A 27,536-nucleotide genomic window follows, 5' to 3' on the forward strand; every position below is an offset into this window, starting at 1 on the left:
CTGTGCTTAGACTTAGACTAGCTTTCTGCTCAGCTTTTGACATATTCAGAATAGCAACTAACACAAAAGCGTATGCCTGATGTGTGGCAAATATCCCCAAATGACAGAAGGGAAGTTGTTCAGGAACCAATTAACAAGTTCCAACAGAAGCATGGCAGCAAAGGAGGAGCAACACGGTGTGCCATTGAAATCCTGTGGGTTCAAATGACAGACAATAAAGACAAAAGGACATTGTGTAGGAAAATTAGTCAAGCACTGTAAGCCTACATATTTCATTACAACAAGGAACATAAAAAAGAAGTCCTTTCAAGAAGTGTCCCGCTTTCCTTGGCAAAACAAAGGAATCTCTACTGCCTGGTCCAATGTGCCATCAAAAGGAAAGCACCCAGACATGTGCAGACTCCTTTGTATACTCTTGCTGAGGCATGCCACAATTCCACAGGTCCTGAGTGTAAACAATCACTACTATATCAATTTCATCAAGTAAGGAAGAACCCCATATTCCTAACTTACTTGTCCCATTCTACTCCTCTAAATTCAGTGTTGTTGAAAAGATGTATTCAGGAGCAGTAGCAGAAAGAGCTTCTTACTGTACCACTAGCTGCTCTACAGAAATTTTGTAAAGTCAGGAACATTCACTAGTCATAATTTACTGCTACACTCACAAGTAGTATCAACAATATCCCACCATCATTTCTAGAGATAGTGTTGGCTGTTCATACTATTAAGGAGAACCTTCCTACTTACTAATCCATTCTTTGGCAGCCTATCCCTCCTCATCTTGCAGGTTTTCCACACCAAGTTATCCATGATAAATTTATTCCTGCAAAAGTAGATTTTCTATTATTCTCTATGTCTTCTACTTGCATATTTTTGATACCATTACATACAATTCCCTCAGCCTAATATTGGCAATTCTGAGGCTGAATTCACTGTAGAAATCCAGGAAATACATAGTGTGGCTTTCTCAGTGTGTCAAATCTAGTGATCTTACAGACTAAAATAAAATATTGGAGCTTCTTATGACAGGAAGAATAGGAAAGCATGGTTTCCTATTGACAGCTGCACAGGAAGCTTTGGCATTGCAACACTGAGCACTATGGATAAACCTAAGGTTCATGCATTATTGGCAACTTCAGGGCGACTGCTTCCCAGTTCCACAAGTGTAGTCAACTTCTCCCAAAACCAAGATACCCCCAACATCAGCTTTTGGCTATAGATCTGCAGTGACTGGCAGTTAAAGTCAGAATGAGGAATAAAAAAGAACAATAAACATACAGAGCAAAATCAAGTCTTCTGAAGAGCTGCTGGCTGGGAATTCTTAAACTGGCTGCATAATAATAACTGTACATTATTTATAGTAAGTATTTTTCATTTTACTCTTCAACAAATGGAACCATGGGATATCTAAAAGGACAGAACATAACTCCATATTCCTAACAACTAGAATTATGAATACAGAATTGAAAAGTAATTTTTGGTAGGAAGATAGATATTGTTCCTAAATTAAAGAAAAATGCCAACAACCAAGATAAAATATTACCACCACCACTCTGTGTTTCATAATTTGAAACAGGACAGGTACGCTTTACTAACACCCAGGTTTTCAGTGGACTATGGTACCTGTGCCAACTAAAAAAAAAGCTCTGAACTACTGGCTTGGCAGCATGGCAACTGCCAAATCTTGACCATGTTTGGTTATTTTAGGAGTTGCCTAAGCCACAATGTCATCAGGCTATATACCACCCAGAAATACGTTTCCATGATCAAGGCACAGAATTTGCAAGAACTGAATTTTCTTCCCAGATTTCTTGCATGGTTTCTATGCCCAAACCTTGCTTCAACATCTCACCAGGCTTCCCTGAACATCTGTCAATGTCCTTGAACAGAGGCTTCAGAGTAGCCAACTACAACTGCTGTCGTGTAGACATTGACAATGCTTCTCAACTATGGTGAAGTTTTAGACTATGGAGAGATGGATACTACATTAAAATAATTTAAGACAATAACTGACTCTGGTTTTCTCTATAACATCATTACAGACAATTTTAAAAGTAATTTCTTAAGCCTTGAAGGTCATTTTAATGCATACTGAAAATGCAAATACATTTTGAGTACAATTTTTGAATACAGTATTTGTCAAAACTCAAGGGAAAAAAATATTCTCCACAAAGAACACAACAAAGGTGTTTGCTTTCCAGCTGCAAAGCTAGAAAAAAATCAGGATTCAGCATTTTCATGAGACTCAACATATCCTCTTAGGGATTACTACATGAAAATATTGAGAAATTCAAACCTTTCTGCCCTTCCCAATTGTTTCCTAGCAAGGTTTACTTTCAGACCACTCTTCTGGGTTCAGGAACTGTATAGTTGCAGTTCATTTTCTTTTCAAGAAACTAAACCACATAAATCTGCATGTGGCTGTTTATCTGGGATAACAGTAAAAGCACAAACCACACCACAGTCTGTGTATCCTACAGAATTTCTTGTCTTAGGCATTATAAAAATAAGTGTCTGCTATGTTTGGGCATAAAAAATACTTTGTCAGTAATACCCCTGCAATGCCTGCAGAGCCAACATTGCTAAGAACCTAAGCTGAATTCTATTCCTTCTTGGGCATGACCAAATTATTTACTAAATTCCAGTGAGCTGAAGCAGGGGGATTGTTCACAGAAAGCTTTCTGTACCAGTGTGGGAAAAAGATTCAGCTTGACTCTCTGAACACAGTGGGAGCTTGTAGAGCTGGCAACTGGAAGTTCAAAAGTGATTCCTTACCAGAGTCAACCACTTGATGTACATTTTAGTGATCAACAAAGAACTTTAGGGTGAAATAGGTTTTTGAGCTGTCTCAGAGCATCCTTCAAATGGAAAAGTTTGCTGGTCATTTAGACGAAAGTTACAAACACCCCAATACCAAATAAAATCTCACTCCCTTTATAATTTTCCTTTGTTTTTCACTGGGGAATAATGTGAGCTGACTAATTCCAGAACACTAAATTACGTAAATTGTTATGTAATGCAAGGTATTGTAGGATACCTGGTCACTATTCCTATAATAAAGATAGATCAGACTAGTCTAAGCTCTTCTGTTTTCTTTTACTAAACAAAGTGAACTTTATTTACACAGGTGTCTAGTCTAGAGGCACTGAGAAACAGACAAAGATATTGCAAAACATGATTTTGGTGATATGAAACATGCTACTAGTATACAAGGAGAATAATTTCACTGACTTGTGGGATGATCAAGACACCTCACATTTGTAAGGTGTTACAGCATTTGTTTTGCAGCACTTATGTCAGGTGAATACTGGCCCTGTCAGAAACTCTTCTTGTTTTATAATCTGATTAGATTCAAAAAAGCTGTTTACAATGAACATCTAGTAAGTAAAACAAAAAACAACAAAAACCAGAACCAAACCATGTAATCCAGAACTAGCACCACCCATTTTAAAATCTAGCTACAATAAATTTTTGCCTTAGCACCCAAGATGAGCTGCGTTCAAAGAAAACCATGATGCTTATACACATGCCCCATAAAAACTACTAATAAGCTTCCAAGAGTATCTTTGCAGTCAGCAGGATCCCAGGGAAGCACCAAGGAAAATACTCCGGCAGTTGCGCCTGCTGTAATTCAGCAGATTATCCCAAAACAGAAAAAAGAACCCAAAGCAAACAAAACAACCCCACCAACTAAGCAGCAACAACAAGAAAACCCCAGCAACAGAAAAAACAAAAAAACGACCACTACCACCAACAAAACCCCAGCCAAAAACCCCCCAAAGCCCCAACCAACCAAAACAGACCAAACAAAAATCAACTAAACAGCAAAATCCAACCCATAATACAACAAATATTTTCACAAATCAGAAAAAACGTCTTTGCTGTGTAGAAGAACCTGAGGTTCACAGCCTGCAGAAATCCTCACAGTATTCAGCTCTTTAAACACTAAATCAGCTAACACACAACTATGTTCATGCCTCAATCACTTTTTTCTCTGGTTTTAATCTAGGTGTGTATGTATGAAAAGGTGTGAACTTCCTCTTCATTGTCTTCTCTGTGTAGGAACATTAATCTCCTTTAATAATGGAAATATTGGCATTTTATTCCTGAGATCAAAAGAGCAGCTGAATCTCAGTGATGTGAGATGCATGGCACACGTTTTGTTTCTTTAAGGGTAGGACCATGCAAAGAGGCCTCAACTGCATCATTTCTAGTTTTCCAACAGCCAGTTTAATCCAAGCTTTCATTACAACCACATATTTTAAAAAACTATTTTTTAAATAGTTTTAAAAAGCAATAATTAAGGAGCTCACACACAAATCTTGTTTCTTTATTCCCTGAACTACACAGATTGAAGCTTTTTTCCTTCCTCCCCTAAATTTTCCTTTCTTTGCACTATTAACCCAGAAGTAATTTAATTTTTAAAATTTAGTTCCGATTTTAAAAAGAGAAAACATGCATTTGATATTCTTCCATGGAGAGTAAAAGGCCTGTGAGCTCTTTTGCCTGCTATTCTGTGGATCAGCATGCCTATTCTTGCACTGGCATTTTTCCACGCCTCACAAGTTCAGCAATGCCAAGCTGCTGCCACAAACACAAGCAATGCATTAGGTTGCATATGTGCATGTATGTGCGTGTGTGTTTACACATCCCAGCGTATTTCTCCGGAATTGTGCCTGGCAGGATTTATTCTCCCATTTTAACAGTAATCCATTATTTGACCACCATCCGAGAGCCTAGGGATTAAATGGGGTTTTAGTAACTGCAATACAACAAGCTGTATTTAAAGTAATATTTGTTCCAAACAGAGTAAAATAGGACAAGTCCTGTATAGATTTTACTCTAGTCTTTCAAGAAATATACTTGAAGTGCATTTTAGCTTATAAGCCACCTACATTTAGAATATCATAAGAGTAATTTCCTTCCATAAGTAATACCACTCCTTTAATACAGAATTCCAACTCCCAGCTGAACACAGACATATGAGCTTTCTTTAGGCAATTTAATGCCTGAAAGCATCAGCTTTTCAGTTCACAAAATTTAAAAAAACACCCCAAATGATAAGTTTTATGCAAATATACATAATGAGGTGAAGATTAATAACTACATTTTGTGCAACTGTCTTTCTTAAAATTTATTTCCCCCCTCTAAAGGGGGGAAATGATCCTTTAAGTTTTAGTGTTCATAGTTTTTAGATTCTGCACTGCCTAGGTGTCTAACTCTGAGCTTCATATTAAGTGTAAGTAAGTTCTCTTCACAGAGTAGGTAGACAAAACAATCATTTTCCAGCTTGAGACTAAGGGCAACTCTTAGAATTTTCAGTCCCAAAAATCTTAAGAGTGGACTGAAGAGAGAAAACAAGAAGGATGGGACTCCCTAACCTGAAGCTGTAATTGGACAATTCACTCCAATTTTCAAATAGATCAAAACTTATAAAAATGTGAGACCTTGTGACCAGTTGTCTATTTTGTGACCATTTTGGGTCCATCTTGGGTGTAGCCCTGGCTGGGCTCTTGTACTGCCCAAGGTGTATCCATTTTAATAAATACCTACTTTATTCCTTTAGCTCTGTCTAGTCTCTGTTCCAGGTCAGCCTCCCAAGACATCATTTCCACCTCTAAAATTCTATCATTCTGCTGTAATCTCCAATTAACATCTATTCATAAATCCTGTTGAAAGTACTTTCTTCCATTTTATTCAAATTAGATTAATTTTTCACGACGTCATCCTGTACGTCCCAATTTTTCTGTTCTTTCCTAATTTAAGGTCACAGGTTCTGAAGTCGCTGATGGACGACCAAGCAGCTCCCCAAGTAACCTGTCTAACATTTTCCAGCTGTAAAACAAGAATTGCAATGTTGAACCTTCAAGTGAGTCAAGCCTGAACTGGGAGAAAACAGAACTTGGCACCAGAGACAGAACTGGAGGGTTTCAGCGAAGGCGAGATTTGAACCTACTTGGAGCTGACACCAGAATAAAAGAATGCTAAATTTCCATAGCATTTACCTACACTCAGCAGTCATGACACACTGCCCATGGGAAATGTTTTGCTTTTTAAGTAAGTACAATACTTTTCAAGGTCACAATTTATTTTAACAAACTTGAAGTACAAAGCTTTGTATTACACCATATCCCACTCAGAGAGCTGGATGTAAACCAGAGGGCATGCAGACACTGATAAGCAACAAGCAATAACTATTTCCTCCTGTGCACTGTGATGAGATCTAAGTCTGGTCCAGAGATGGAAGACTCCAGGCGGCTGAACAGTACAGCATGAAATGCCACCCTATGTCAGCAAAGAAAGGCTGGTCTGGGCAAACTTAAAAAGATAAATCACAATTTGGGCTCAATTAAATTTCTCATTCCCTGGAGACAAGGCAGCCACATACCAACTTGAAACCATCTTGAGCAGATGAGAAACATGTAAATTGCAATGTGCTGAAGATAAGGCACAATTAAAGCAGTCTGATTTGAGAGCATCCCAGTACCAAAACATATGAACTGTGAAGTAGGTAGTCCTTTATGATACACTATCAAGCATCAAGGGTGGTTATGTTCACCCTGAAAAAGTTATACCACAAGCCAGAGAAAAGAAATTAAAACCCTGTCCATACTAAGGACAACATATTATAAACCCAGACTATTTTCTAAGCCTGAGTGAGCTGAATTTACAATTGTAATAAGAGAGATAATGTAGTTTAAACTATTTTTAAAAAATTCCATCTAAGCCTCATCCCTTTTAATGTCAAGTCACTTTCAGAGCATGATTTATTAAGAAATCACTCAGTGTTACACATTCATTTGAGAGAGTAAACACAAAGAGAGATGGTATCTTTCCCTGGCTACAGTTAACTACAGCTCTCTTGAGGATACATCCCAGTAACTAAAAAAACTCTCTAAAATTATTTGACAAACAAAAAATACCCAATGGGTTCAGAGAGTCATTACTTCCCCAAATCCGCATGCCAGTGCAGTTGACAGCTTCAGCTCTTCTGCCCTCCCTCCACTCTTCTGTTCTCCTCACTCTGGAGAACATCCTCATGTGGCAGGATATTCACCCAGAATTACAGCAGTCAGCATTTTAGAGTGATCGGCTAAGCCACTTTGAAGACAAAGGCAAGAAAATAATTACAAGTGATTACCTACTAAAGTCTGACTTAATGGATACCTTATAAATTCAGGATCTTTGAGAGCAGTGAAGAATAGCATTATTGTAAGTAAATGGGAACTTTGGTATCATGCATATCTCCTGTGTAAGTAAGTGTCATGACAGAAACTGCAGAACCAGAGATTTGAGGAACAGTCTGAAAAAGGAAAACTTTCAGCATTGTGAAATGCTAATGCTGGGAATTGAAAATGCAAGTGCAGGCAAAGATCTTTAAAACCGCAATTTAAAAATACATATTTTCTGAGTTGCACATTGGTCTTAAGAATTATCACCAACAGAGTAACTGAGATCCATTCCAGAAAAGTTACAATAAAAATACAGTGAGATATCAGCAGAGGAAGCCTCTAATCTCAATACTCCCTTTCATATCAACAGCAGTCAAAGCCAAAAGGCTGAACACGTAGCTTCAGGGCAACAACTCACTTCTCTATTCACTCACATAAAGCATACTTCCAAATAGTGTCAGTGAAAGTGCACATCTCTCAGGCTATATCCAGATTACTCCTGCCTCTAGCTGTTGGCAAGTAGAAATACCCTTAAATCTTCATGCTTCCCCATCTCCACTGCTCTGACGTGAAAGGCAGAATGGGATAAAACCACTGAACTGACAAACAATAGACCTAAGGCACACAAAAAACACCAGGGCTTTATAGCTTCAAGTTCCATTAGAAAAATTACAGAAAAATGACAAAAAATTGCATTGTAAATGCTTCAGCACAGTGTCCAAGGGTGTTTGCAAAACTATCAACTTTTGCTAGGCAGCATCAACTAGTTCTTGTGGAAGCTCCTTTTGTCAGTCACTCATACCAGGGTTTTGCTCTTGAAAATGTCTTCTCACTGAAAAATTTGGAGATTTAAGAGAAATAAGAAACAAGCAATTCAAGGGCTCTAGCACTGGTGTCCAGATCAACAAATAGCACAATCGACTTCCTGCCCATGTTTAAGTGGAAAGCCTGAGCTCCATGGAGCCTGCAGATATTAAAAGCATATTACATCCTTCTTCAACTATGCTGATAATGGCAAGACACATTATCATCAACAGAAAGCTGGCATAATTCTTGTTTCCAACATCCTTCAAGGAGCTATTTTCCATATCATCAACTAGTATCATATCAAGTAAATAGCAACAATGCGGCGAATTAAGGGCTAAAAATTTCCCAGCCATTATAAAAGAACATAAAATATTCAGTTAATTTTCATTCAGGTATTTATACATAAACACAAAACACTTCCTTTGTTTTCTTTGTAAACAGTTTAATAATTGAACATCTCCAAAGATATTTTAGGATGTGTGGTGGCTAATTTAAAGGTAAAAGAAAAATCCAGAGCAGCTCTATCAGGCTTAAAGCCATACAAGCAGATCAGGTTTTATAAATAAAAATCAAGCATTTTGCTGCTTTTTTGATTCTGCCCCCTTTGATAAGGTGTTCCCTCAAGTTACTTCTAACAACAGCACTGAATAGGAAAAAGAAAGAATTTCAAGCCTCTAAACTGGCAGTTCAAAATATAACTCAGTTGGGTAACTCTGAAATCTGAAGGTTCTCTAAGGTTGTCATCTTTTACTGAGTCTTTCCTAGGATTACTGAATGCAGTAGAATGATTGAATTTAATGAAAAAGAAAGCCTGAGTTTTAGGTATTTTAAGCCAGAAGCTGCACTTGCACAGAGCACTTGTACTGAGCACAGAGGCTGTACTGAACCAGTACTTCAAGTGGCAAGGTGGTATGTGTGCCTGCTGGGGGGGTGATCTATTCTGCAGTTATAAGGCACATGAATGTGCCTTGTGAATGTTTAATGAATGAATGTTTAATTCTCCTTTATAAGAGTTGCATAAATTGCAGTGTTAGATGTATCCTTTGCTGTGTCTATGACTCCTTCTCCAGAGAGGTAGCGAGGGCTGACAACACCCATCCATGGATAATTTCGTTAGGTAACCAGGGTTAGGATAATCTATGTCTCCTGAAGCATCCGGCACTCAGTTACACAGCAGTATGTGCAGGGCTTTTCCTGCCTCTCTTTTAAGACTGGCCTCCCCACTCTAAATACTACCTGTTGATCCTCTTTCATACATCAAAAGAGACACTAAACAAACTTCACTTTCCAAACCACTTTAAACATTTATGGCATACCATGCAACAAAACTATAAAAGCCCCTTAAAAAGCCACAAAATGGAAATCATCTAAACAAGAGACAAACAACAAAATATCAACAAATTAACTAGGGAAGGAAGCCTGGAACCAGAAGTAATAGAACATAGTTTATTCTTTTGTAGCAGAGCAATAATTTTACTGCAAGGTCAAAGCAAACTGGAAAGCTCAGCTGTACTGAGCTTTGGCCCAAATCAGGTGAGAGTGCACCAGATCATGACCAAAGGCTTCTCAGACCAAAAATTAACTTTGCAAGTTAAAAATGGACAGACCAGGAAGAAAGCAGTATAGGAAAATAACAGATTCCTGGTGAAGGCGACAAGCTTAGCCTAAGAAAGAAACCATGGACACTTCCTCTAAAAACCTGCAAGATTTCTAAGCTTCTGTTATTGAGCAATGCATCTGGTAGTGGAAACTTGGCAGAGTTTAGTGAATCATAGCAGTGGATGAGATGATAGCACAGAGGAAGCAGGTGAAAAATGACTGATCTTGCACTAGGAAACAAAATCAGCTTACAGAACCTATAAAGGATATCAGTGGGAGGTGTAAGAAAACATACAATCACAGAAAGTGCTACTTTTCCCAAAACAAAGGTCAGATCATAAGAAACTGAATTCAGGCTACTTAAACCACCAAGAAAATCTGGGCAGAGTTATTAATAGATTAGTATCTCCTCCTTGGTATCATGAAAACAGATATGAAAGCAACTCGTTGTCTGCAGTCTTCACTGTGGTAAAATACATTATGAATCAAAAAAAAACCCAACTTAGAGTGTGATACAAGAACACTCTCCCTTGGCTTTTGTTTGGATTCTACTGTGGTAAGAACCACAGGCTATCAAGAAGCCACCACAAGGAACATGCTTCTTTCAGCTGCATCCCTAATTGGTTTTGTTGCTTTGAATACCTGCTTTCTTCATTTTATCACTCTGTTTCAGAGCAGCTTAGAGCTTCCAAGGTGTGTACCTTCCATGATGGTGAGTACTGCTGTTTTGGATACATCAAGTGACATATTTAGCAACCAAAGTAACACTGAGGAGAGAGAGTAGAACACTGCTTTCCAAGACAGGTGTTTTATTTCACAGCAGCATGGGGCATACAGTTAGCACTGACAAAAGACAAAAGCTGTGCCAAGATACATTTCACTAAAAGATGATGGTAATACTTGAACACTGTCTTTGATTTAAGGAACCACAAAGAACACTAGTATATAACTACAACGTTGTTATTGCTCTGCTCCGGGGTATGCTATTCACAAAGTAATGTGCTCTTATTGTCCTTCCATAAAAATGACTGAAAGGACTCATGCATGTGCAGTTCTCATGTTAAGTGCACTATAGCTGAAAAGAATATAGATGCTGTATTTGGCCATTTTAAATGTATTATGCTAGAATTTTGCCAGCAAAATTCTGAAAGTGGTGACAATTCTGGCATCCTGGATTTCAAGAGAGAATGAAATTCCTTACCTCAACGGATGCTAAAAATACCACAGAAACATGCAACTATTAAGACTTTCTTTTTACTTCCCCCTCTAGCAAGGAGAGTTAACATTTATGTCACTATCCATGACATTAAAGGTGCCTCAGATATCAGCATCTGCCAAAGATACTGAGAAAAAATAATCACTTCAGAACATGTCCCCTGGCAGAAGGAGGGGACCCAGGAGACACAGGGGAGAATGGAAGCAGGTTACTACTGCTTGTGGTGACAGGCAAGTTCCCTCCCCGCCTGCCTCACCTTCCCAAGTGCCCTCACACAACAGGTATGAGGCCCTGGAACAGGATGGACAGACAGCTGATGATGTGGGCAAGGTTTTCCTGCTGTGCTGATTCTCCTTTCTCTGCTGAACAGTGACAGGACCCGAGGGAACATATGAAGATGTGTCAGGGAAAGTGTGGGCTGGATATCGGAAAAGATTCTTCACCAGAAGGTGTTTGGGCACTGGAACAGATTCCCCAGGGAAGTGGTAATAGCACCAAGCCTGAGAGAGTTCAAGAAGCATTTGGACAACACTCCTGAGCATACAGAGTGTATTTTGGAGCTGTCCTGCACAGGGCCAGGAGTTGGAGTCCACGATTGTTTTGGATCACTTTTGACTCAGGATATTCCATAATAAATAGAAGTTTAAAAATAGAAGGAACATTTAAAACACTGATCAGAACATTCGGCAAATTAACCTCCTGCTTTCAAGGCCTATTTTGAGAGGCTGGTGGTTGTTAGTGTTGCTACAAGACCACATTAGTCCTTCCCCAGAAGAAGGGCACTCAACATGCAATGGCTGAACATGAAGTGGCTGGGACACTTAGGCAGGCCATGAAAGTGGTTGAGATGCAGGCCATAAAATGAAAGAAGGCACATGAAAGGAATAAGACTGAGCAGATTAGGCATTTCTCCTTAGAAACTAAACTCAACTGACAAGTTGAATGCACAGCGGGGGACAGACACACAACTTTTAACCAAGTTTGCATGTTTCACTTAGTTTATGATACAATGGGAAAATATGTAACAGTATTTTGGGGCTGAAAACTAGCATGTTTTTCAGCAAGTCTCTCTCGAACATGGAAGCACACAACATCTGCAGAGACAGGGAAAACTGCTTGCTTATCACTAGTCTCATTTATCAGACTTATTTGCCTCAGAGTTACAGTACACGCTTTGCTATTTGTCAGAAATGGAAAACATTCCTGTACTTACTCAGAGGTCTAAGTGTCTGATTAAACACTCCACTTAGTGCAACCAAGCATGGCAGAGCAAGTGCTGTACAACACAACAGAGCAAAATGAGATGAGTAACTGCAGGGAAAGGAAAATGAAGTGCCTCTCATCAAGTATGCCAAGAAGGACATGCATCTCTTTTTTTGAGACATATCCTGAAGAATTTTGGCACTTTGTAACAAGCAAGTCTCCTACAACACTTGAAAGACACATTTCAGAAACTAGGTTAGTGCACAACAACATGCTATTAGGATCTTAAAGACAAGGATGGTTTTAACTATCAAGCCAATGCACACCACTGTATCAGCAGAAACACAGCGTGCTGCTTCCCTTTCCTTCACTTTCCACCTACAATCTCCACCTGCTTCATGAGTCATTATTCACAGACCACTGTATTAACATATGCGGATTTCTTGGGCAGTGACTTAAACAGATCACAGAACTCAAGATTTTATAAGGACTGAGCCTCAGGATTCTCAAAAACGAACAGAATATGCCATTTTGCTATCTGAAATACTTTGAACTGTCACATCTTATTCAAATATATGTTCAAAAAAAGAGACAAATAACTTTGGCTCCATACGAGTACAGCTAACATTTTAAAAGATTGCATGGTATCCAAGCAAGAGAGGAGGATCACAGCTTCCCATTCTAGTATCTCAGAGTTCATCTCCCACAACTCTGCTTGACTAAGACTGAAATAAAATTGCACTCATTAGTTCAAAATGTTAACGGTCACACTTTAATATTTGCATGCCATCAGTCTGAAATTCAGGCTTTGTGCAAAGACAATGCCTAATGTGAGGTTCTTTTTTTCAATCCTTTAGTTTCCCTAAAGCCAAATATTAGCAGCTGAGCATATTAATGTGAGGTTTCTTAATTCACTCTGGGTTTCTCTTGGTTTTACTACTGAAATGCTACCAGTAGTAATTGGGTTTTTTTTTTAACGTGTTTGTAAAACTACTGTATGACCACTGTAATTTCTATATATTCACTTAGCTTGATCTGGATGTCACATCGTAAAATGATGTTTCTCACAGTCCTAACCATATTCCTGGTTAATTCCACCTTCACACAGGCAGAATTTCTGCCAACAGCACTGGACTCAGAAACATACTCTAAAGGTACTTAAAAATATATGAAAACAAAGAATATTTCTGTATTTTCTGTTTTCCTAACATATGCTTTGAAATTTTCTTTTATCTAACTGTTTGCTATATACTTTTTCACACAACAGCCATTTTAAATTCTATTATTTTAAAAAAGTATTTATAATATGAATGCATCCCTTCACTCTTCAAAGATTTAATCTAAATACTAACCTAATAATTAAAGATGAAATCCTTTTTAAATTAAGGTGGTGGAGGACTGGATTTCACTTTGGGCTTTTCCATGTAACAATTTTCTTCTACCATCACTGTCTAGCCACACCCAAAGGCAGGCCTCAACTCATATAGAAGTGAGGACACCTATACACCTCCACTAAAAAGTTATTTACTCTAGAAAGACAGTTTACGTCCTCATCACCTTTTTCCCTACCCCTCCTTTTCAATTCCAACAAATATAAGCTTTTTCCAAAGACTTTGGACAGATTCAGTCTCAAGAACAGGAAAGTAACAGCAGTTTAGAGCAGACTCTTTTGATCCCCCATCAACGCAGGTTATCAGTTAATTGCTTAATTCTCACCAAGGCTGGCCAAACAGCCCTAATAAAAAAAAAAAAGAAAACTAAAAAACATGAATAATTTAGTTAATTATACAAAAACAAAGCGGTGCCAATATTGATACTTACAGGCTGAGGCTGTTCTGCAATACAGCAGTTGAAACACAACCAAAACTCACTCATTGTTTACAGTCTGAAGTGGGAACACAGATGAAAAGCAGGACTCAACCTTTGTAAGTCTGCCTGTTCTTTGAACAGGTTTATTTTTAATGGCTCCAATGTGAAAATTTTCTTTTCTGATGAGCTCTTCACCAAAGACAAGTCAGTCCCAGGACAAAGAACTTGAAGGCAAAAAGTTATTTTAGAGTCTTCTTCCAGAAGGTTGATCCCAGCACCAGAGAAATATTACGAATGCTTCTTTGGTCCCTAGCGTTACATGAACCTGAAAACAGAAGTACATTAATCAAAAAGAGAGAATACAAAGAATCTCAAGCTCCAAGCCAGCCACCCACACCACTGATTTCTTGGTAATACCCTGAATCACAGATTGAAAGACATTAGCAAACAAGTCAGGTGCTTTTTTCTACAGTGACTACTAAAAATGACATATAACATAAATCCATATGACAGTTACATTCCAGCTTTGGTTAGACTAAGTGATACCAAGAATTGGTGTCCAATCTTTTGGCAGTCATCTCCATTTGTTTCTAACTTTCAAATGTCATTTCAGACAGTGGTAATTGCCCATACACCCCTTTATCTTCTTAGAGAATCATGCCTGTTAACATGTTATACTTCTCGATGCATACATACTTCTCATCATACACTCACAGTCTGAGATTTAAATGGTATTTAACCTCAACCCTGTTACACAATTGTCAGTTAAAGGTATGCTCTCCTAAATGTCAAGGAAACAAATACATTTCTGCACACAGAATATCTGCAAAATGGCTAGACCTGGTCAACACAATGTATTTGCTTTCCTTCCACCCTCTTCTACCGTATGCCTCATTTACAGTTTACTTCAAAATAGAGTATTAGTTGTAGACCTTGAAATTGTTTCCTTAAACCTCTAAAACTCCTCAAGTGGAACAAATGAGGCTACAGATTCCAACCATTCTTTTGCTCAAAAAATGTTTGTTGGTAAACCTCCATTCTGGTTCCTTTCAGTAGGAGTGCAATAAAAATTCCTGTGAGACTTCAGTTATCTTGCAATGTATCACAAACTTTGCTTCCAGAGAAAGTGAGATAATGAATATTCAGAAGCTTTTACTGGCATACTCCTTAACAATCCTTTATACACCTGCATCTTCACTCACACATATGTTTGCACAACTATGCAATTTCTATTTCTATGCAATTCCTCATAGTATGAAGTGGTTTGGAGGCTCCATGCAATGCATGAAACTAGGCATATATCAGTACACATGTTCTGTGGCAGAGCAGCTCCACTTTGCTGCCACCCTCATTAGTTCTCTACGTGCCAAGCACATGACCAAAGCTGTCCCTCATTTATTACACACGCGCCAAGTCACTGCACTGTGTGGCCACGACTAGCCACGTACTTTCCACAACTACTCTCTACAACACGCACAAAAAGAAGTAGTTTCCGTACTATCTCCAAAGTTTCTGGGAAGCTCTCACATTTCTTGGTTTTTGAGACACTATCTGAAGCTCTTTGAGAAAAAAACGCGTGCTGCAGTAACAACATCTAAATAGCAAAACCCCATCTAAAGTACTCTTGTCTCCTAGCTTTGAAAAATCAACTGATACTGTCAAAATTAGGTTTATCTGCTTGTTTCTTACATTCCTTGCTTAAACATCAGAACAGGAAGGGGGGTGGGGGGAGGGATATGCTTTGCTATGTTATCCTGTTGCTAACACCATATAAAACAAAGCAACTTTTATTAAACAGGATACCTTGAGGGCAAGAAGGAAACATAAACCAGCAAACAATCCCCGCTCTGACAAACATACTTCTACACAACCTTTTGCTTGTCAGGCACCTGAAAAAAAGGTCTTAGAACAGTGCTAACATGACCTATTTTCACTACTTAAACAATGTTTTTCCTGATTTAAAGATCACTATCTAAATCCCATGAATGGAACATGAAATTGCAACAAAACTCGGGTTTCAACAACCAGTAGTGTGAAACCCAAGAAGTCTCTACAGAAGTTCTCACTCCTTACTTAGGCGGCTTCAGACCGATTTTCTCAATTATTCTGGTGACTGAAAATTTCATTAACTTTAAATAGCAAGAGTAACAAAGAAAACCTTGACAGAAAAATACTCAGCTGATCTCTACAGGCTCAGAATTTGCAGACCACACAATTATTTTCTAAATTTGATTCAGTATATTACAAAATCAGAAGTAAAATACATTTAACTCATGTTAAGCATGTAATATTTGGTACTTCTAGTCCAGTGGGTGTACAGCTTATGTCTCCTTAAGAGCCGGTTAATTTACTTCTAAGACAGGCATGAAGTTGTTCTGAAACACAGCAATGCCCCCACCAATGCTAGTGGTTCAGATTATGAGGAACTGAGAAATCAAACAAAGTTAGCATTTTCAAGTTTAATATATTTTAAGCTCTAGAGCAAGGAATGGGTGTTGCACAGTGAGCATTTCTTGCTGCGCAAGTACCCCAATATTCTGATTTGTGACTCCTGAAACGATGATACTTGTTGCTTCCTTACAATCTCTTTCTGACTAAGTCCAGAACTGACATAGCAAATTCTTATTCTTAGAGAGGGTTAACTTTGATCTGCGTCTTACACCCAAGTACAGAAGACACACTCTGAAGGGCAGGGAGATTTTTTTTTGTTGATCTGTCTCTGTGTTTGCTCAGTCATAACTGGTTTGTTCACACTTCTCCAGCTCACTGCAGCCTCGGGCACTGGGCTGAGCTGAAGCCCTGGGAATAAACCTGAAGAGCTTTGTGTGGGCACCTGTGAGCATGGAAAGCTCTTCCTGGTTACAGAACACCTAAGGGTGCAGAAGTCTTACTCTACACAGCCACTCTGCATGCAGGACTTGTGACCTCCAGGACAGTCAAAGCTGACTCCCTGCCTTAGATCTAAAGCTTTTGAATGGCAAAGCCAAGCTAAAGATTGTAAATAATAACCTCTGATTACATGTTTATTCTTTAAAAGGCATTTTCAATTCTACTGCCTGTAAAGTGCTACATTTGCCTTTAATTTGGTGGTTCGACAATCACCAACACTTTTTCAATCTGTTGACTTTTAATTAAAACACACAGTTGACATATCAGTATATCTGGAGAAAACTGACATTAACTGCACCCCTTAAAAGGAAACAAATGCTTAGCAGTACTTTTCAGAGCTCTGGGATTTCATACATCTTCCCAGTCTGCTAAACAAATTATTTTTACAGGAATCAAGTTAAAATAAATACCAGGTATAAATCTGTTGCACCAATATGCAAAGAAAAAGCAATTAAGCTGAAAGCAAAAAAGTGTATTGATGCTAATGGTGATGTTAATGACAACACACTAAAACTTCTCTTTCACTGTCAGTAGCTTGTTTGAAGATCAAGTTGAAACAGGAAAATTCTGCAGTTCTTTTCCAAATTATTGGTTATAAAGAAAGAAAGAGAAAAAAATATCATAGTGGCCTACAGCTTCTAGTCAGGTAATTATCTAACATTAGCACACTAGCAATCTCTTGGGAAATTGTTCCTGCAAAGCTTGAACTGCACCCCAAGCCTAGCTGCAATTAATGAGGCCTCAAAATATATGCAGTATTTCACATCTAGTTCCCTCCTTTTTCATAGGATTAAGATTTGAATCACAGAACCATAGAATGGTCTGGGTTAAAATGGACTTCAGAGATCATCTTGTTCCAGCCTCCCTTCCACAGGAACACCTTTCACCAGCCCCATCCAACCTGGCCTTGAACACTGTCAGGGATGGGGCATTCACAACTTCTCTTGGCAACCTGTGCCAGTGTCTCACCACCATAACATGGCATGGTTTGCAGCATGGCTGCATTTGTCAGAGCAGACTTGCCAGATGAAGAGCACAACAGAGGCTGAAGAACACACTTCACAGTAACAGCTCTGCCACCCTTTGGTTTTGTTCTTTGCTCAGTCTGTGGTGCTCAGAGTGGCAGAACACCATAGAGCTCACATAGACAAGACAAGACAATTACTCTGTCTGAATCAGAAATTTATCAGTGATGAGTGATGAAACACCGATTTGTTTTTCCTATGTAAACTTTCTGAACTCTGAGTGCAACTTATTTTAGAGTGGATGATTCACACTACAAAAACACACAGGATTATCATGCTGAACAACTCTGTTGCATCTTAAGGCTTTTATACCTTAGTTATGATATCAATTTCGTAACATTTCGAGAAATTCTAAGTATAAAGAAATCAAAATTTTAAAAATAATAAATTGTTTAAAATTTAAAGTAAAACACCAATAAGGTAATTTTCTTCACTCTAAGGTTTATTTCACAGTGGCTGGTCTAATGCAAAAACCAAAACTACTGCTTATTGTAAAACACCAGTCACAAAGGCAGGAAGAACAAGCACTGCATTAATGATTAGTGGGCAAAGCACACTTCATAATAGTATCAGCTCTTTTTCTTACTAAAACAGTATCAGCTTTTTGGTGAGAAATATACAGAGTAGGAAAGGAGGAAAGGTAAACTAAGATATCAATTTTCCCTCTGAGCTTTTTACATTTATTGATATAGAACAGGTTAGACAGCATTTACCTTAACTGATCCAAACAGGAATGTCCATTATGCTGTGGAGAGTCAGTTAGAACAAAACTACTTATTAAATATGCAGCCTGAAAACAGCCTGGTCTTTTTAAAAAGGCATCCTTTTAAGGGTGAATTTTCTATATCCTTTGACTGTATGCCGTTCACTGTGGCTTTACACAGGAAATGTGATAACAACACTCTTTGACAACCACTTGACATAAATAAAACCACAGGAAGACAAAAAAAAAAATTACAGGTGTTAGCATCTGAATTTAACTAGGCTTGCTCCAAAGCTCTGAGTACTATTCAAGAAGAATGGGGGGGAAAAGGGTAAAAAAAAAAAATTTTGTTCAAATCATGACCGAAAATCATGCCATGCCATGTTATGTCCCAACACAACATGATGCGCCATAATAAGCACATGTAGGCACAAAGTCACAACCAAGCCCACTAACAGTACTTTAGTCTCAAGTACTTCAAAAGAAAAAAACCTTCCAGCTGTTCTTACTATAGGAGATTCATCCCATGAAATACAGGAGTATTTTAATTTAGTTTTTTATGCCTTAAAGGCTTTGAAAAACCTATAATTTCTTTCAATCCTGCAAGCTGTAAGTAGAAAATTATAATTTCTGAATGTATTTCTAAGACTTCTTTCACATTTTGCACTTTAAATTTCTATTGTAGCCACAATATTTCATCTTGATGATGACTAAATTAAGTCATATGGCAAACAGAAATGAGGGGAGGAAGAGGATTAAGGGAGAGGCTGAGCTCGTGCACACTTATACACACTTACAGCTGTAGCAACCAGAGGACACTCTCCAGCTCTCAAAGGAAGTGAGAGATGTTTTCATTTGCCAGCCTAATTTTTTGAAACAAACCATCTACAAGAAGCAAGAGGTTTTAAACAAAGACAACCTACAGAGAAAGTTACTTCCATTCATGAATTTTGTATCAAAAACTTTATCTCATCAGGGCACTGAACTTACAGAAGCACTCGTCCTCCATTCCCCCCTACAAGAACAGACACTTCTGGGCACTTGGACACGGATTTTAAAGCAGCAATTGTCTTCTGCACTTTCAAATCCTGAGAAACTTGAGCTGCAAATAACTCTTGCCGCACAAAAGCCAACACTCGCCATCAACATAACCTGCATGAGGCTGAAATTCTTTTTTCATTTCCTCATAATCTTCCCATATTGGTTCTGCATTAGTGCCTCCCAAGTCCCTTAAGGTTTAGTTTCAATACATTTAACAGTCTTCTTCAAAGTCTAAGTTAGGCTTTCTTGTGCATTTTTAAACCCTGAATGCATATGTCCTGACTCTGTAAAAAGGCTATTTTTATTCATGTCTTTGTGATGCAATTTTTCACATTATTACTAAAATCGTAAGGCAATAGGGCTTGATTTTGGGATTACTGGTCATCAGGAGTAAGTTCTTATTTTTTGCCCCTATTAATACCAAAATGGTTTTCACTAGTATATTTCCTAAAGCAACTTAGAAATAGCTTGTACTTCAAACCAAGCTCAACACAAATGAATAGCCATGAACAATTACTAGTATTAGAGCAATTTTCTTCTGAGTTTAAGGTTTGAAAGACTGTTGAAAACAGGGGAATAGTATGAAGGTACTATTTACAGCTTACTTAAAGGAGACGGGGTGATTTTTTAAAATTGTAGATGTTGCTAATAGTACAGAATCTAGCTTTAGGAATAATCCCATCTTTCACTGAACAGCTCCAGTTTTTGTGCTTTCAGTTTGTAGGAAGTCATCACAAGCTCCCCTGCAATAAATGTATCCACCTGGCATAATACATGGCAGAGCAACAAAAGATACAGGAAGGAAACCACAGCAAGTTTCTAAGGAGAAATACTAGGTTTTCCTTATCAGGCTGTTGATAGCATGAGAGGGAGATGTAAAGAAGGGGACAGCAGGAAAGCACGCAATTCTGTCAAGGAAAGTACTGGTCACCAAGTGTGACAGTAAACACATTTGCAAGTGCCAACTGTGACCTTAAAGCAGAAAGGCTTTAAACATTTTTATTTTATTTTTTTTTACACTCCTATCTGCAACTGCCTGAGTTTTATTCTGTAGCCCTTCACTTATATTTATTTATTTCACGTGAGGGATCCAGCCCTTTAAAGGTCCTTACTATTTTGGGCACAGAGCCAACAAATGAGACAGTACCACTTAGTCACATTAAAATTCATCATATCCAGTTATTTTCAAAGCTTCCTCCTGTCTTTAATTAATAACTACATTTGATATATATGGGTTCAATGCACCTTTCTGAAAGAGTCAATTCATAGCTCATACTATTCCCCACACTTACATGCCCACAGCAACCTACTTCTCTTGAAACCTCAGCACTAACAGTTCTGCACTATGAAAATTTAGAAAGACCTAATAGAAAACTAATAACCAAAATTTTTTTACTAAATAACAGGAACCCAAACCACAGATTTAATAAATATGTTCTGTCCTACCTAAAACATAGTCCAGGCATATTTTGCCCTACCTCCAAAAACAGCCAGGTAAGAACAAGTGAGAAGCCTTTGAGAATTCACTCGTATGGTTTAGAAAATCTGATTTCATACTGACTTCCTATTTGCATGAAAAAAAATGCTGTTAGATAAAGTTTTAATTGGTCAATAACATTTTCTTCTTAAGTGGCAAGTCCCATAGAAGGAAAAACAATGCTTTTCTCAGCTAGCCTCTTTGTTACTTCTAACAGGTAATACCAGTCAGGGAGGAAAAAAATGAACAGGGCAAAGTAATGGTTCAAGGCAAACCATCAACAACGTACCACTTCTGTAAAGAATGGAAAGAAAGAAACCACCCAAAAAAACTAACATTCCTGAAGAATGCCCAGTTATTATTATTATTGCCCTCTTCTACAGTAATGATGGGGAATCATCAACATTGGCATCCAGCGAGACCATAATTTTAAAAACGGTGCAGCATTAGAGAGAATGGAACAGTCTATGCTCACAACATACATGGCAGACCACACAAGATACTGAAGGGACCCTCACCCTTAGTACGACAACAGATAAAAAGCATTACTCAAAGCATTTAAAATGTTCTTTTTTTCCAGGGAAAACAGGAAACTAACACATCAAGGCAATATCCAAGGGAAGTTTGGGACTGAGGAAAGGACTAAGTGTGAACAAGAGAAGAAAGGCCATTTGAAGTGCAAGAGTTCACAGAGGCAAACTCTTAACAGTACAGGAAGTGTTCCATATAAAAAATATATCACTATGGCACACCACTATTCCAGACTTTAACCAGCCACTGTAAAACCTGTAAAAACTGTGGTGCAACACAAGTCTGACGTTGTACCTAAAGACCTTTTAATGCACTTCAGTAAATTATTGCTGCTACTTCCATTGTCCCAAATGCCTGGTGTGCAGTGCCAATTTACATGTGGACACAAGGTACTCCTATTTTTTTATTCTAGTTCTGTGAAAAGCATGAGCCAGGTGACAACCCACAAAAGGCTGGCTCCCCATTCACCAAAGCTTTACATCATTTAAATATTTCAACAAAGAAAGAAACCACAGTTCATTGGCTACAAGTTACACAGGGATCTTTCATTAGTATTACACCTTTTACTGGTTAAATGATTCTCATGCTAAGTAGTTCACATGCTCAGACTTTCTCCTGAGTCCATAGGTTTTTTTTAGTTCATGGGCTGTTGGTCGGTGGTCCCCATCTCCCTCTGTCAGAATTACTTTTTACTAGTTGGAGCTGGTCTCAACACAGTTGCTGTGTTTGCTTTATTAGTTTCTTCCTTATCGTAGGAGTCATGCCAAAAGTCCTTGTGGTACATAAATTCTGCTTTGTTTTTGTCCACTATCAGCGGTACATTCTTCTCCTCAAGCTTTGTCAACCTCCCCCTGGGTCTGAGATCACAGAAGAATGTCGAAGCCTAAATCCTAACAAGGCAATTCTACATAAAAGTAATTTATCTAATACCTGGACATCACTTCACCTCCCACTTGAGTGCAAAACAATTATGAGACCAAGTGCAGTAAGCAAAAGCAGTCTCACATTTTGTGGGACTGGATAAGTCAATGTCACTGTTACCCCATGAAACTACCCAGGATTCTCATGGGGCCATGTGAAAAGCCAGATGAATTTTCTCTGTTCAAGTCCTCCTTGGCATGCCACAATGCATGCTTCAAATAGCTAGAATGTATCAGCAGGATGTCTCTGCTTTAACTTTCAGTTCCACAGCTTGCAAAAAACAAAACAGAAATAGGTTTTTATTAAAAATGCAACAGAACTGGGTATTTTTAACCTGCTATGATTTAAGCTCGTTTAGATGACCTGAGCTCTGTATATGCATCCACATGTAGGCACATGGGATATGGCTTAAAGAAACTTAAAAGCTAAGACAAATCACATTTTCAAAGATACTTTGGGTCACTCTAGAGCAGAAGTGCAGTTTAGGACTTCAGGAGTGGGTACTCAGAGAAGTTGTAGGCAGAGACTTGTGAGTTCATGCAGTCATTTTTTCAAGCGTACTGATTCCCAAGAAGCAGTACATTTTCTTGTCACTGCCCAGTGTACTTTCAGAACTCATTGAAATGACCACTCTGCAGCTTAATACAGGTGACATCTCTTGGCTTCAATGTCTACCTCCATTACTGCTTGCTCATTTGAAGAGTGCTCACACAAGAACCACACGCACACAAGTCTAAATCAGGCTTTGACTGGTCTGAAGTGGTATCAGTTTTTCCTGACCAGACACTTGAGAAAAGTACACTGAACACTCGGTTCTTTTTACACGCAGTCCATTTTCAGACAGAAATTGGTACAGAAATATCACCCAAGTTTGGCAGGAAAAGCAGGATGTAACTGAGGCATATGGCAGAGCCAGAAAGCAAAGAAATTTTAGAACTTGTGAGAGGTGGCAAGTGCTAACTGGGCCTGTTTAGATTTCACTTTAAAGATAAGCATGGGGAGCAGCACGAGTACATTCACAAAGCAAGTCTCATAAAGAATGCTAAAGTCAGAAATCTGCATTCATGTAAAAATCGTCTAAAGAATTATGTGTGGTTTCAGACCACACCATGTAGAGAAGAAGAAAATTGGTAAAATGTTTGGCTTTTTCCTATTCTCCATCAATAGTCAGAGATTAGGCAGCACATTAATGTGTAACATACAGCATAAAGTGATGCCTAGACAGGAGGGTCAGGTTTCACCTTTTCCTAGCAGTATACAGTAGTAAATGGTTTTCTCCCCTGCCTTCAGACTTCAGTTGCTATAGGTATGTCTGGATTTTCCTTTGCCTGAAGTGACTTTAAGAAATGTCACTTAAGGCAAACAAAAATCCAGACATACCTATAGCAACAAAGAAATCTCGTCCAAGTACCATAATTTAAGTATGCCATAATGGAGGTAAGAGTGTCCTAATTCTGTAACACTTAAACAAGGGCAAAGAAAACAATGAACTGAAATACAGCCCCTGAGAAGCACACACAGAGAGCTCCCACACTTCCACAGCACAGTAAACTCCTTTCAGCCACATCTACACACAAGAAACCCACTAAATATTGTGACTGCATGTGCGTGCACACGTCCATACAAAGCCACACACACAACCTACAATTAGTAACTGCAGCAATCATAAAGTATTTCATTCCTATGGCTAAGGCTCTCATGCTATATCCAGCAAGTATGAAAATCACCAACTAGAAAGCTAATAAGCTTTTGCCTCTACAAACTTCAGATAGCCAGCTGGTATTAAGGAGAACAACTACCAATTGAAAAAAAGGTTTCTAGGGATACCTAATTAAAAAAAAACCAAACATGTATTAGAGTTGTAGTCAGTATGAAATAACATTTTTCAGTTCAACAGCACATTTTGATTTTTTTGCTGGAAGGAACATTTGTTTTTCAAAAGACAATGAAATTCAGAAAAGGGAGAAAAATCAGAAACTCTTCAGATTTTTTTATACACACAGTTGCTCTCACTCAGGCATTACACATGCCCAAAGTTATACCTCCTTACTAGCAATAACAGCAGTACCCATACAGGGTTGTTTATGATAGAAGAAATACTGTAATTTCCAAAATATCTTTTTTGGTAACTAATCTTCAAATTTCAGCTTGATTCAGATAAAGCACATTAATAAAATGCATATTAATTAAAAGGAATTACTGTTCTTTGCTTCCCTCTTTCCAAAACTGAAATTCACTGCAAATGATCCTTAATATTGAGTTGAATTTGAGTATTTATTTTACTCTTTAAAGTAAGTACTTGATCAAGAGAGCTCATGCTGCTTACACTGATAAAAATGTTTACCTCCACAGAGTATGAAAAAAATGCAACTACAAACAAAATCTTAAAAATCCTCACTGACTTTCATTTTGTGACAGATGCTTACTAATTTTTTTCTTAGAGATCTTGTTTTTTGGCACGTCCATGATGGATGAACCCATTCTGAGTGAAGAGGCTTTGATCCAGACAGACATCATCAACAAGAAGGTCTGACTGAAGTCCGTCCTGCTGTGCAGAGCTCTGCTAGGCCCTATCTTCACAGGAACTAAGGAATATAGGCCATGTCCTGCCACGAGCTAACAGAAACAGCCTGAGCTGACTGTGATGGTGTCATTCCCTCAGCCTTATCTTCTCCAAGCTGAACAAACCAAGCCACCTTAACCACACTTCAGAATTCTTGCCCTCAAGACCTACCACCATCTTGGTCACGCTGCCCTCTCTAATAGCTTTAGATATAAAGATATTTAGATATTTAAATTGTGTAACCCAAAACCTAGCACTCAATGTGAGGCTGCCCCAGTGCAGAGCAGAGTGGCACCCTCCCTTGCCTGGCTGCTGATGCTGTGCCTGATGCACCTCAGGACACAGCTGACCCTCCTGGCTGCCAGGGCACTGCTCACTCATGTTCATACTCAACTTGCCAGAAAAACCAAGCCCCAGATCTCTTTCCAACTCCCTTTCTGGATGGTTGCTTTTCAGACTCTTGCTCCCCAGTTTGTATATTCAAGCAGCATTACTTTGGATCAGACACAGAATGTGGCATTTGCTCATTTTACAGTCCATATGGCTGGTGACTGCCCAGCTCTCTGGTCTATCCCCATCTCTCTGTAGGGCCTCTCTACCCTAAAGGGAGTCCACAGCTCCTCTTAATTTAGTATAATTGGTAAAGTTACTTCATGTAGGACAATTTACTTAATATCTGCATTCAGAGACCATTTCTTAAAACATGAAAGAGCCCTGTCCTTAAGACACAGCCCCATGGAACCCCACTAGTGACAGGTCACATCAGTCTGATGTCACCCCATTCACTGCAGCCCTTTGTGCCTGACCCATGAGCCAGCTGCTCACCCACCACGTGATGTGTTTATCCAGCTGTGGGCTGGACATTTTCTCCAGAAGGGTCCTGAGAGAGACGGTATTGAAAGCTTTACAGAAATCCAAAAAAGATTACATCAACTGGCTTTGCTTGGTCAACTGAGTAGGTTACCTTGTAAAAGAAAATTAAGTTTGGTAAACAGACCTTTCCCCTCATAAACTCATGATGGTTGTGACCAATGACTGCATTGTCCTTATGATGTTCTCAATAACACCCATACGAAGTACTGCAGTGAGACTGACAGGCCTGTAGTTACCACTCCTTCTCACCTTTCTTGAAAATTTGGTTAAATCACTGCTTAGTTCGCATTCAATTACTGCTTAATTGATTACCATTTAATTTCCATTCAATCACTGATTAACAGTAATTCACCATGTAATCACTAATAAAAGCCTTTTAGTTAACATTATAACCATGACTTCTCTAAGTTCACCTGCCACTTTTTATTTTATACATCAGACAATATGAACAGCTTTACCAAATTAAGTTCAATAATAACTTATTAAAATTTAGAAAAGTAAAATAGAAAACCAGGTAGTGATGTCTAGCTTTGAGCCGAAAAGACACTATGACATCTTTCCTACATATGCAGAAAAATAACTAAGAACATATAGCCAGCTTAAAATAAAAACACGTGGTGCACAAATTTTCAACACTTCAATGCAATTTCATTGAAGATACCAGAATTATTGACCTAGTTAAGAAGCAAAGTGCTATGCAAAGAAGGAAATCTCAAAATGTTCCAGAAACATTTTAACAAAGTACATATTCTCAGCAGAACAGTTTCTGCTGTTCTGCAATCTGAACCCAAAGGAAACTAGATGGTCTCCTCAGAAATGAGCTGCCTATCTTGCCAAGGAACACTGACTTGGGTTCCCTGTGTACCCACAAAAAGGTCATTGCTGTTAAAAATGTCCATTTGGGAAATGTCCTGTGGGTAATATCTCAGTGGCAGAGTAAAACTCACCTGGAGTTCTACAGTCAGTAAAAAACCACTGCAAACCTCAAACAGTTTGACTTTCACAGGAAACACCACAAACAGTGGTCTATGGCTTACCTACACTGACAGGTATCCAGGGAAAGGAAAACCTAGAATAAACCTGTCAAGACTACAAGCCATTTTTCCTAATAGCTTTAAATTAGTTTGTTCCTAACAGTAAATCTTAAACAGATTCATTTCAGCTCCCGAAACCGAAAGCTGCTGACAAAGCCATAAACAGCTTGCAGTACTTCACTAAATATGGAAGAAATCTCGCGCCTCTCAATTCTTAGCTTCTCACTACAAAGAAGTAAATAGGTAACGTGAAAAGCATACTCTGACACCAAAGTAACCACAGGATGACACTATTTGAACTCTGCAGTGAACTCCTAGTTATAGTAACAACTCCAAATATAGTAGACAGAAAATACAAGCAACATCCTCTTAAAAAACAGGCATATTCACAGACAGGATATAATTTGATAGATGTAAATTCAGCCTGCCAACAATACACTAATAAATTGCAGATGATCCCATGTCACAAACTCCCCTATCTATCCAAGAGCCTACTAACCGAATGTGTTTAAACATTAAAACATGCTTCATAGCATAAAAGACTGCTCTTTTATATTCTGAGTTTTGGGGGTGTTTTTCATAAAAACAAAAGAAATCAACCAAACCTCAATTTCTTAACACTGTCAAAATTATATTCCTATGAAATAAATTGTGAAAAATATGATTTATCAAT

The 27,536-nt window shown here is 38.4% G+C and overlaps 1 protein-coding gene across 1 annotated transcript in view; it reads right to left on the bottom strand.

The window, feature by feature from the left end:
* Nucleotides 1–27,536, bottom strand: part of CDC42SE2 (CDC42 small effector 2) — an 81,986-nt gene that overhangs the window by 19,633 nt on the left and 34,817 nt on the right. Inside the window, exon 3 of the mRNA XM_005423576.2 lies at nucleotides 13,819–14,131. Coding sequence (XP_005423633.1) covers nucleotides 13,819–13,872 — 54 coding nt within the window. The 5' untranslated portion in view covers nucleotides 13,873–14,131. The remainder of the gene's footprint in view (nucleotides 1–13,818; nucleotides 14,132–27,536) is intronic.

Source organism: Geospiza fortis, unplaced genomic scaffold (genome assembly GCF_000277835.1).
Source record: "Geospiza fortis unplaced genomic scaffold, GeoFor_1.0 scaffold167, whole genome shotgun sequence".
Taxonomy (NCBI): domain Eukaryota; kingdom Metazoa; phylum Chordata; class Aves; order Passeriformes; family Thraupidae; genus Geospiza; species Geospiza fortis.